Source organism: Stigmatopora nigra, chromosome 14, assembly GCF_051989575.1.
Source record: "Stigmatopora nigra isolate UIUO_SnigA chromosome 14, RoL_Snig_1.1, whole genome shotgun sequence".
NCBI classification, from domain to species: Eukaryota; Metazoa; Chordata; class Actinopteri; order Syngnathiformes; family Syngnathidae; genus Stigmatopora; species Stigmatopora nigra.
Window position 1 is genome coordinate 7,841,712 of NC_135521.1, and position 12,129 is coordinate 7,853,840.

Consider the following 12,129-nt stretch of genomic DNA (forward strand, 5'->3'; position numbering starts at 1 on the left):
GATTGTATTAAACAACACCATAGTTTGTTTCCCAATTCAGATTGCAACATGATTATTCACTGCCAGCCCTCCTAGCCAATGGCAGCTGAAGAGAAAATTGTGGAACATATCCCACTTGTTAAACATAGTTTCAGGGATTTTGTACTGTACTTCTCCAAATATTTACGTAATAATCTTTCTCAGTTGGTGTTATCACGGCAGCATCTGTGCTGCTGGTGGAACATGCCTCGCCATCTGTGAGGAAATGGTTTTTCCGAAGGCAACGCGGTATGAATAAACGTCTTGCAGGAGATGGATGGCAGTCTGGTGCATTAAATTTACTAGCATTATTAGCATGATGTCAAATAAATGAATAGGCCCACGTGGGTGGATTGAAGATGCAAGATCTTGAACAAATTAGCTGAGAGGGCAATTAATTGAGTTTGAAGAATTTGCTTGCCTGTGAAGATTGATTATGCATTGATTGTGCTTAAAATATTATAGATTGAATAGAAGAAATACAACTCTTAGATTAATAAAATTAAGATGAATAAAAACTAAAATATACCCTGGTTACAGTGGTCACACTATAAAGTTTTTTGTTTAACTGATTAGACTGGCTGTTAATGCTCATGTTGAATTGAGTGTTCTGTAAGGGTAAAAAACAAACAACAATCATTGTTACTTCAGCACAAATCCATTGCAGCTTCCTTGAAATGCAAAGTTGCAAAAAGTCTTAGTGTTGATTTGTTAATGCTATACAAAGTCTTCCTCTAACTGAAGAGCCAGGCCGCCTTGCGAAACTTCTCTAAAGTATCTCCTTCCACTTGAAACTCAATAGCCACATCGTCCTGCGTCGGCGGCAGTGACCAGCTTCCCAAATCCACTTACATATTGAGCTCTCTTCCTAATTGAGTTTTTAGAATACGTCAAGTCGCCTCATCGTAGACGATAGCATCTCCTCAGGGAGCCCGCGGTGTGAAATCCATAGCTGGAACGCTCCGCTCTGGAGTCAATTACGACCCGGAGTCAGCGGCCTCTCACGGGCGTAGTCGTTTTCATAAACAGAACAATTGTTCATCTCACTGTAGAATTTCAATTAACCTCACAGGGATCCTTCTTTGGATGAATGCTAATGAAGCAGCTGTCTGTCAAACATATCACAGACTTTCCTACCCTCCCTCTCAGCTCATTAAGGCAGAGAGCAGATACTCCACACCACATGCGTAACCTTTACCTTCCCCGTAAAGAGCTCATTTTACTTCCAAAGTTAGCCCAATTAGCAAAGGACCTTAAGTTGTCACCTCATCTCGAAAGAAGACCAAGTGTGACGTTTCATTTCCTGAAGGTTTAAAGGAGAACCTCCAAAACTGAAAACCTTTAGAATTTCTCACGTAAAAAAATGGCAAAGGAAATAATGGAAGCTGAATGAACTGTCTCTATGAGAAATATATTGATACATTGATATTTATCAATTTGGCAGTTAAACCCAGCGTTTTGGTAACTTAAGTACTAGTCGTTTAAAATGTGCATGGTTCTTTTTGAAAGAATACCACTTTCCACTGAAATGTGACTCTTAAATGTGACATCTAAAATTTTTCTCATCTCATTCTAGCTTTCCTGAAATTTTGAACAAATTCTATTTGACAAAAGTTTTGCAGTACAGCTAAAAAAAAATCTTAATCCGAGTTACCTGGATTTGAGGATCCAATACTTTTGCAATGAATTGAGGAACAATATTTTAACATAGTATTTCCATAATACAGAAATGATCAGTATTGTGCATTACTATATTTGTGTTACTGCAACAGTGGCTGTTTAAATAAACACAATTCTTTTGGAAATTTTGGACAACTTTGGTAGCATCTTCTAAAAGCAGCAATTTAAAGATTCTCACCGTGAGGATATCAATGACTTAATGACGTAAAAAGTCGCAATATATCACCATACCAATCCATTGTCATGCCTCTAGTCAGAATCAGCAACTGTGTTAAGAGACTCACTGGTAGTCAAATGAACATCGTGACACAAGACGTACCTGTGAAGCCATTTTTTTTTTTCTGTGACTAAGCGAGAGGGTGGGATTTACCACAGTAGCAGATGTTTGATATTCCCCACTGAAAGCTTTCTCTTCGTGTAAATGCCTTGTAAATCCCACCATAAATGTCAGGAGACGAGCGGCGCGGAGATGCCAAAGCGCTCAGTCGGAGCTCAAAACCCGCCTTTAAATTGGCGAGAATGACAAATGGGCCATCTGCTGCACGGGACGGCTAATTGATAGAAAATCCAGTGAGCAAAAAAGTCGTAGTTTGACGCCAGCGGTTTCTTACCGTCTACGAGAAGAATATGCGTCTGGAAGAGCGTCTCATAGCCGTCGGCGTGGCAGGTGTAATTGCCAATGTGGTTTGTGGTCAACTTGGTGAAGTACAAAGAGCCGTCGTCACCAAAGTCCTGATGCAAATAAAAAAAAAGCAGGTTTAAAATGGGCTTTTAGACGGGATGTTTCTTGGCATGACGTCCATTCATTGCCTTGGATACAATTAGTTCTTAACTCTGAAGTGGCTGACAACATGAAATCTTTTGTTAGCCGCCTGCAGTGGATTTTGAGAGACGAGCAAAATACTCCGTTCCCACAATATAAAACAGTTTTCCTGAAAAGATCCAAGCTATTACTGGGAATGGACGTCTTTTTTTTCTTGACATTTATCTTTTCTCCAAGAAATAAATAATGCCAGTCTTATTTAGCCTACAATATTTATACTCAAAATATTCTGGAAAACATCACAATCTTTGCCCAGTCATTCCACGTTACTTATTTCTGAAAGCACATTTTTGATGCATTTGATGGACCAGAATTGAACTTATTATTTTGTAGTTTTGCACTGATAGTATTGGTATTGGTGACTACTATCAAATAATGTGCCAATGCTGCACAATATGTACTTTTTGAGATGTATTTTCCAACTGCTCATTGCCCAGACCCAAGATGGCGAGTTTTGCTCACTGCCCTTCCCAAGATGTTAATAAATGTCAGATCATCCTTCTGTAGTCAATTGAAAAGTGTTTATTTTCTTGCAGATGTCCTATCAATTTGAAGCGGGAGGATGGCAGCAAGTGGATGGCAAATAAGTGATGCCTGTCTGACCAAACCAGTATAGAACTGCTTTACATGCAAGAGGGTAAGCAGAAATTTTGTATGAAAAATATATACGTATGAGTATTTGAAAATATAAATGTATGTACACACAATTAGTCTTAGAAGGGAGAGGCGTACATCATGTATTTTCTGATTTATCATCCAAGCATCATGTACTGTGTGTTGATGAGTTTCATCCTCAATTTTTCTTGCAATTGTTGATGTTGTCTGCATGTAAAATGTCTCCAATTGCTAAGGCGACCAAGTAATGGCACGTAATGATAGACAAATTTGGCTTCAGGAAAAGCCGGGTACTCAACAAGCACAAAATAACCCAAATGCGTGTGAGGTGATTACCTCAAACACATCCCGGCACATTTAAGACATTGGCTGCAAAACAAGTATATTCATATCGGAAACAATCAACGCTGTCTTTTGTCAAAAAGCGAAACAATGCACGTGGTCTTATAAATTATTCAAATCACATGTTTTTTTTTTTTTATGCTTCAGGCGACCTCGGTAAGTCGTGGATGCGCTCATTAGCTTGCAGTGCCTTTTGTCAATGTTAACAAATGTTTGCTGTTCTGTCCATGCCGTTGTATATGTTTACAGTTTAAGCAAAGGAAAGTCCGGCGCATTAATGAATCACGTTCTTGTTGTCCTGCTTGGACTGCCTAACAGGCCCTGTGAGGATTAGCCTTTGTGTGCATACCCAGGAAAAACCTATTAGAACAGCTGAAATTTACAGATATATCAGAGGTCGGTCTGTGCTGACTCCATTTTAACACGTTTCAATGTGATCTCTCTTAATTTTTAACATAACCACCCTGATATGGAGGTGTGCTCACACCATGTCCAACCAAGTTATCACGTATGCCCATGTTTGAGTGCCATTGACAATGCTAGATGGCTAATCAATTTTTCTAATGGGAGTTTAGTGTAAGTTTTTGTTAGACCTTTCCAAGATGAATCTGTGTACCAAATGTAGGTTACGATTTGGCGGCAATAGACATCAATTACACTTAAAAATAAGCAATCATAGCCAGTCCTTCCAGTTTAAAGAATTTATTGTGCTCAATAGGTCAATTTCTGTTTCTCTCGTTGTCAACGGTTGCCTATAAGTGAGGTTATAATATTTTTTTTATTTATTTCTTTGCTTGCTCATTTGAGAAAAAGCTCATTCTATTTGAGAAATTGCCATCTATGTATGTTACATACGTGTGGATTGTGGCTCGCTGAGGTCAGCTGTCTTTTGAAACAGGTTGCTTCTGACGGCCATATTAATTATAGCCTCTCGAGGGTAAATCCACCACCTGCCCTTGTCTGCCTTCCCTTCTTCTTTGCCCCGCCTCCCCATCCATTGATACGAGCTCAGTCAGCAGAGCGCCGGCTGGCCGAAGCATAGTTCTGCCCCTCTGACTTTCACGCCCTGTGCTCGCTGCTTTTTTTTCACCAAACAAGGTGACAGCGTGGGCTTTATGCCGGCCTCCCGAGGCCGACACTTGCCATCCGTTTGCTTCTCCTATTGTGAGGAAGAACATACCTACATTAGTCAATGACACTCGTTGACAGAGCTGACAGATGTGTGCCTGGATATTTAATGGAATTGTAATTTGGTCACATGAGCACACCTAAGCTTTCAGTCGGAGGTCTTATGATAACACCGGCATGTTCTATCAGATGGGATCTTGGATCTGGTGGTATTGGGAAACAATAAATGATTTTGGGAAGAACACGACTAATGACAGTTCTGAGAAATTTCTGATTTGCAAATTTCAATTCTTTGAGCAAACATTTCTCACTTAAATGTTCATAAACCCTAGCTATTGCACAAATCCTCAACTTTGGGGAAAATGCACATAGTATTTAATTTTTTAAATGAGGTGAAAATACACAATGAATGTCAAAATATAAAAAAACAAGCCCCATAAAAACTAAAATCTAAATGTTTTTGATGGAAAAGAAATTCAAAATACAAATCAAAGTGGAAAAATATTGTGAAAAATATTATATAAAATTATTATTTAAAGACCATTTTACATAAACCGAGATTTAATACTCATTAAAATATTGTCAGGACAAAGATGACATTTATCATTTGAAGCAGCAGTCTACTGTAAATTGAATGAGAAAAGGAAGATTTGAAGCTGGACTTTAACATGTCAGCAACAACAAAAGGCAGTACAAGTGACTTGCCAGGCAATCCATCATGTGCTTACTGGTTCAGACTGTGAGCATGATGATGGCCAAGTGGCACAAACGTGTTCTCGCCTGATAGCTACATCAAAAATGCGCACACACGTCTCACATTGCTGCCAACTCAAATGCCGCCTTTTTCACCCTTTTATTGAACGTTATGAAATATTTTGTGAGAAGAGAATTAAAATGAAAGAAATTTGATATTTTATCTCAGTTCTGGCTATTTTCTTGCCTGATATTTTAATATTTTGTCCAAAAATAGCAAGATGAAATCTAGAATAATATTGAGGAAATATTCTAGTGTTGCGCAAATACATTTTTTGGCTCCTGATACAAAAATTCATAAATATTGCATGTGACTAAATGTGTATTGAGAAAAATTGATGGAAATCATCCAAGGATATAAGGTAATGTTTACTTGTGGAATAAAAGAAGAGGTGAACCGTCAGCTTTTGTCTCCCTTTCAGATGTCAACAGCATCTTGGTGATCACACATTCACATTTTTTAACAGAATGCTACAATAACCTTGGCTGATGAGTCACGTGCTGCTTCAATGGTCTTGCAGCAGCCATCTTTTGTAGATTCCCAATCCCATGTGTTCGCTCCTCAATGTTTAGGTTGATTCATAGCCACTCTCCCCTTCTCTGCTTTTGATGTGAATCCATGATTTATGGTCCCCCTTGTTACGCTCTGAACAAATTGCACTCTAACAATCCCATCCAATCTCTGAAACAGCAGCCGCAGATCAGGTAACCCTCGTTCAATCGGACCCGTTTAGCTGAACAAATGTGCGCAACACTGCCGGCCTGACAGCTTTGAGTGATGATGAAACAGCCGGCAGCATTGCGTGGAATTACGCTGTAAGCTGCTTTGTCACAACTCGGAGAGGCCGCGGTCAACTTCTGCTACTCGGGATTAGAGCGCCGTACACCAATGCCAAATGCTGAGAAAGAATGCCAAAATTAGCCCAGTAGATGGCGAACACGCAGCCGTTCTTGTCTTGGTGCTCATTTGGGTGAATTCCCTTGAATGGGTCAGTTCAAATGGATTCGAAATATCACCATCAATGGCAGCCAATGTGTTAAAAAAAAATAGGAGTTCAATCATCCTTTGGTCATGATGCACCCTACCACTGATGAGTTTATCACAAGTAGATTAAATATTTTCAATTTCTATTTCTAGAGTAATGCTTTATGAAATGTACTTCATGGCACCAAAATGCATGTATTCTTTCATTCACAGTATGCCCTCCAAGTTGGAAGAAATTGGACACCTAGCGGCATCAATGGCATTTGGTGAGTTGATCATTGGCGCTTTGTTTTTGCCTAAAAATTACATATTTGCCACTGGGTTTTCACAACTGAGTTTTATATAGTTAAGATTCTTTGGAATTTAAAACTTCTGTGGCACAGATTCATTTACATGGGGTGGGAGGTATAATGTACATGTTACAGTTGGGAAATGGTTCCTATTTTTTTAATAAGTGTCAACCACTGTTGTGTAATTTCACACATGATAGGTAGGCCCCCTTTTGTGTTTGTAAACAAGCCATTAAAAAGTCAATTTTCCACAATTACTCCCCTTTAAATTTAATTTGGACGCATTAGCAATTACTTCCAGTACACTTAGCTGTGTAGTATTTTTCACAACTTTTCATTTAGTATATTTGTTGTAACTCATACAGAAAGTATTTCTTTTCTTTTCCAAGTTCGGCAGCCTCTGCAAATTTCTTGCACCTTCTTACTTTCTCCACTCACGTAAATCCCTCAGAGCTGCATGGAGAAATAATCTGTCTTGACGTCTCCCTTTTTGTCACGTCTAGAACTTTTTTTCTCTTTTTTTGGGTGAAAAATGGAGCGTTTAAATGCCTGACTGCTTCATGGAGAGTCGCAGGATGACTGCGGACAGCTGGGCTACTCATTTGATGGGTCATCAAGATTTAATGTTTTACATCGGTGGCTTCGCTGGGCCTCCCTTTATCTACTGCGACACTGGTGACTGTATTATACATCACACACATGCGCCATGGAAATGAAAGAAAAAGAGGTCGTGGTCTCTGGTATCTCCTCCACACTGAACTCCCTGAGGCGTACACTTACTCACATACAGTGCAACATTGTGTTGTTGCTTTAAAGCCCCATGGTATCTACCGTCATTTTCTTTTCCAAGCCCTCAAATCCCTCCCGGCCATCTAAGAGGGGCAGAAGAACTAAAAACATGCTGGATTATTGTACAGGTCTAAATGGAAAGCAATGACCGGATCACAAGGTGCCCCAAAGGACAAAACTGGGGATGTTTTGATCATATATTTTTGTGTGTGAGTCCAAGTCACCTGTTTTTGAGGATCTACCAATAATTATGGTATAAAGCTTAATGTGTATTTTATTCATCTTTTATTACTCTGTCTCGATGAATTGGACATCTACTTGTAGTAAACTAATGGCCAATTTGGGTAGCACGATCAGTGGTTGGAGATTAGATCTCCAAAAATTCATACTGCACAGAACTGGCATTTTATTTCTTTATACGCTTGAATAGCAATTCAATTTCAATAGCACACCTTTCTATGTTTTTGATATCAGACTTACGTTGATGTCATCCAGGTTCAAAGCATTGACATGCTGATTGTTCCTCTTCCACAGGATGGGTGGGCGGTGCTGGCCCGTAATGGCACAGATGAGCACTGCGCTCTGACCCACTGTCACCGTCTTCACTGTCACTCTCTGGTTGTCCGGGATATCCAGCTGGAACACATCTGTTGACCAGAGGTACATAGTCACTCATTCTGTCTTGGATTTTTATGGCTGTTTCATGTTTTCAGTTGGGAAGTCAAAATACTCCACCAATATTGGCAGAAAAAATAATTACCAATGAATACAAAGTTAGTTGCTAAGGTACTACAGATACAACAATATTGGTTTGATCTTATGTTTGAAGAAGGTTATTATCAGTAAGAATACTTGGACCAAGGCTAATCTTGAAAATCATGCATATGGGCCAATCGCTCATCAAGCCGTTGTTAGAGCTAACTCCTAAACTGAGAAAACTATAATAATGATATCTGGCTTGACATGTGATGAAGAATTCATTGCATGGAGAGCCCAGTGAAGTCAGTTGTGTTATGTAGCGCTGTGTCTCAGAAAGAGCCCTCTATAATCTTTTTCTTCAAAATGGACTCCATTAGTTGTGCTCCTGAAGGCGGAAAATCCAAAGCGCTTAAGACTCTGCGCATTTCCTTCCTCACCTTGGCTGTGTTGGGGACCTCAGCCAACCTGTAAGAGCCAAACTAGCCAATCGGAGCAGAGTGCAGAGAAAATGTTAAGGCCCACAGCGGACGCTGTTAAGCTTACACTCGGCTGACCAAATCACCTCTGGGATCACAGCAAAATTAGAAGATTATTAACGCCTACTGCTCCAAACCCCTTCCTAGTCTCTATAAACTGAAATAGTTGGATTTCATGGTCATGGTCATGCCTATGGTTGTAATGATTCAATGATAATAATTCCACGAGCCCACAGTAGGTGTGTGAGAATATATCGCCAGAGCGACATAGCCTGATACTTTGTATTCTGATGGGTTATCAATGTGCTCCCGCATTTGTTCCTCCTCTCAGTCAAAATGGATTTGAATGTCCAGCATTGTCAATTGCATTCAAATGAATTGGACATCTACCCGTGTCAGTGACAGGCCCATCTTTTAACAAGAATGAAATAATATTTCTGTGTTCATTTACAGAAACTTTGCACCAAATATTCTAAGTGAGGAAGACAAGTTTTTGTAATTTTGGACGCAATGGTACGAAAAGTAAACTTCCTCCAAACATTCCTGACACATGTTTTTTCCACTGCAATCTCGAGTCTAATTGGTTCCCTTCCAAAAGCCTTTTGGGATTTTTTTTCAGCTCGCATGATGGCGTGGGGAAGCAAAATGCATGAGACATTCCCTCAGATTTAGACGTTAAAGACACGAGGAAATTGCATCTGTCGCCATACAAACTCCGGCCAGTCTATTCTCCGCCTCTCCCCTTCGGCACTGAATCTCAGTAAAGCCAGGCTTGTCGAGCTGCTGGATCAGCTGATCCAAAATCTCGTTCTCGTAATGTCGTCCCCTAACCATCCAATCTTGTCGCCTAACACTTTTTGGATAGGATGCAAGCTACAAACTCCATTTGCTGCTGATCCCCTGAGGAAAGGTGCCAGGCAAACTTATCATAGGGGAAGTTTTTTCTGGTACTGACTTCTCCCTGACGAAGCATATGAGTTAAGAGACGAGAAGTATAACTCCTCGTGCTCTTTCCACATGCCTAATCTGTAAATAAACACACTGCAGTCACTACAGGAACTCGGTAGTGATCAGAACTTGAGGTACAATATGATTTTCCCAGGCACTCAATTTAATTGGGTGTGTTGTCGTTGGCTGTGCAAGATTTATTGAAGAAAAAGAAAAAAAAAGGGAAAAAAACCTTGGCTTTCATTAACATTGACAAGTATACTTGTCAATTTTTTAAAGGTGTATATTATATTCAAGAACTGTCATTAGCTATCAGTCAGTAAGTAGTGTTCATAGTGTCTTTTTTTTAAAATAAGTATATGAATCATCATTTTAATAACCTCTTTTTTTTTCCTAATCCTCTGAAAATGATGTGATCAGAATCACGTGATCGGATTGGGGACATCCCAAACTACAATTACAGCGTAGCCCTAGTAGGGTGGGTGGGAGCCTATAGGTTTTAAAAAAACAGAATCTGTGATTAATTGATTATGAGTCTTTTGAGTGAGGATCAAACAAGTTTTACACTTTTCATTTGATATTTATCAGGCGCGTAATTGGCCCTTCCTTATGATTTCTGACGGTACTGACTCGACCTCCCCGAGGAAGGATCAACCTTGGAAGACCAACTTGCAATAAGCAATTAAGGACTAGGACTGAAGGCCTGGGTAGCACCAGCGACAATAAAAATTACCGCGGGGGTTTACGACATGAAGACAAATTACAGAGTGCTTGCTTAAGGCACTTCTTTTCCCCATACCTTGTCGCTGGATCCCCAAACACTCGACTTCGACCGGCCGCCCCGTGGCTTTAATAGGCAGGTCCATTATTAACAAGCAAAGCTACCCACAAACGCTTGGAGTTTGACGCCTCGGAGTGCAGATAAAAGCCTTTTTCCTCACTTCGCCGTGCAGGCGGGGATTGAAAAAAAGACTCCGAGATCAGAAAGGAAAGGTTTCTCTGATCTCGGATGGTTCAGTTGATTCGCGAGAGTTTTTTCGTTCCCAGAAGAAGAAAAACGGAATTGTGTTTTTGATGTCACTTGTCTGACAAAGATAGAAACTAGTTGGAAACACAAGCACTCCCTTTTGTCTTCTCGCCTGATATTGTGCATTTGATTTGGAGTCCCTCTACCAAACAAATACACCAAGACTTGCCCACATGTTTATGATTTATTGGGGCTGTTTTGTTTTTGTTTTGAGGAGTATATTGAGTCTAAGAGTTCCCTACGCTGAGCTGCTTTAATGGAAGAAAAAAAAGACACCTGAAGCTAAAGCAGATATTCTTCAGTCGATGCAAAAGTCTGACTTTGATACTCTTTTGTCGTTTTATTTCTCTACTGAGTACACTGCTTTTTTCATTTTTTTAAAAGATAGCAACTAAATGACTCAGCCATTGTTGGAAATTTAACTGGCAAGCATTAATTGAATTCTGCATTGGCCCATTCTTTTTTTTTGTGCTGCTTAATTATACTAAGCAGGTTGGGTAGACAGACTCTATTGCGTGTGGATTTTTTAAAAATTAAACTGGATGTACGTGTTTCTCTGACTGCATTAGACATGTATTCGGATATTCTAGAGTACAAATACATCTTATTTCCTTTACTGCTGAGGACTCCAGGCAACATGGCGAATGCATGATGGTAATAAGACAACAGAGGGATAAGGAGTGGCCGTTATAAAGGTTATCTTCTACCACTGCCGCATTGGTGCTATGAAATTATTGTTGTTCTCTACTGCGTATTTCTCTGTGTGAACTTTCATCACTTCAAAAAGCATGTTAGCTCATGTCTACGAATGTTACAGATGTACCGTGTTTCCAGAACTCTAAGTCACCTTCAAAAATGCTAAATTTTTCCTAAAATTGATGGGGCACCTTCATAAATCTACAGCGTCTTATGTGTGAAGAAGCAGCATCTTAAATGCAAAATAGTTTTCCTAAATTTTATTTGCAGTTTGATCCCTAAATGCTTTTCTAATACAGACGTCTAGACCTGCTACTTTGAACTTTGGAAAAAAAATGAAAGTGGCAGTAGGGAATCTAGAGCGATTAAATGTGTCACACCAGCCAAATGTCAGAGGAGATCCCGTCAGAAGATATCAAGCCTGGCTGCAAAATGTCAGATGGGAAAAGGAGGTATCAAAGCTATGACGATAGAAATGAGGTGGAGGGGCAACAAAGAGCATGTAAAAGTGGCTCACGCGTGTTTGCCTTCACCGAGCACCTGTGTCGACTTAATGACTTGTTGTTGCGTGACCTGCTTTCTTTTTGGCAAATACCAGGCTCTCAAACTTGCTCGGCTTTGATCTGCCTGTCCCCGCTGGACCAAATCCGATAGGCTTTGATGGAAATGAGAAGTAACTAAAGTTGTAGCTCCCTGACTTGGTAACTGATATTATGACGAATGGGCATTGTACGTAACCGATGCACGGAGCTGACATTGTAAATGACCGGCATCACGACTGAACGCCATCCAGTCAAAAATAGCTTTGTGTTTGATTCTTAAATCCTGCACCATGTAACTGGAGTACCCAATGTCTTCAA

General features: G+C 40.0%; 1 protein-coding gene across 2 annotated transcripts in view; it reads right to left on the minus strand.

The window, feature by feature from the left end:
* fstl5 (follistatin-like 5) overlaps positions 1-12,129 on the minus strand; it is a 57,799-nt gene that overhangs the window by 15,209 nt on the left and 30,461 nt on the right. For both annotated transcript variants that reach the window (XM_077732591.1, XM_077732590.1), the window contains exons 7-8: positions 7,904-8,070; positions 2,310-2,430 (exon numbers count right to left, since the gene is read on the minus strand). In XM_077732591.1, the coding sequence (XP_077588717.1) occupies positions 2,310-2,430; positions 7,904-8,070 (288 nt within the window). The remainder of the gene's footprint in view (positions 1-2,309; positions 2,431-7,903; positions 8,071-12,129) is intronic.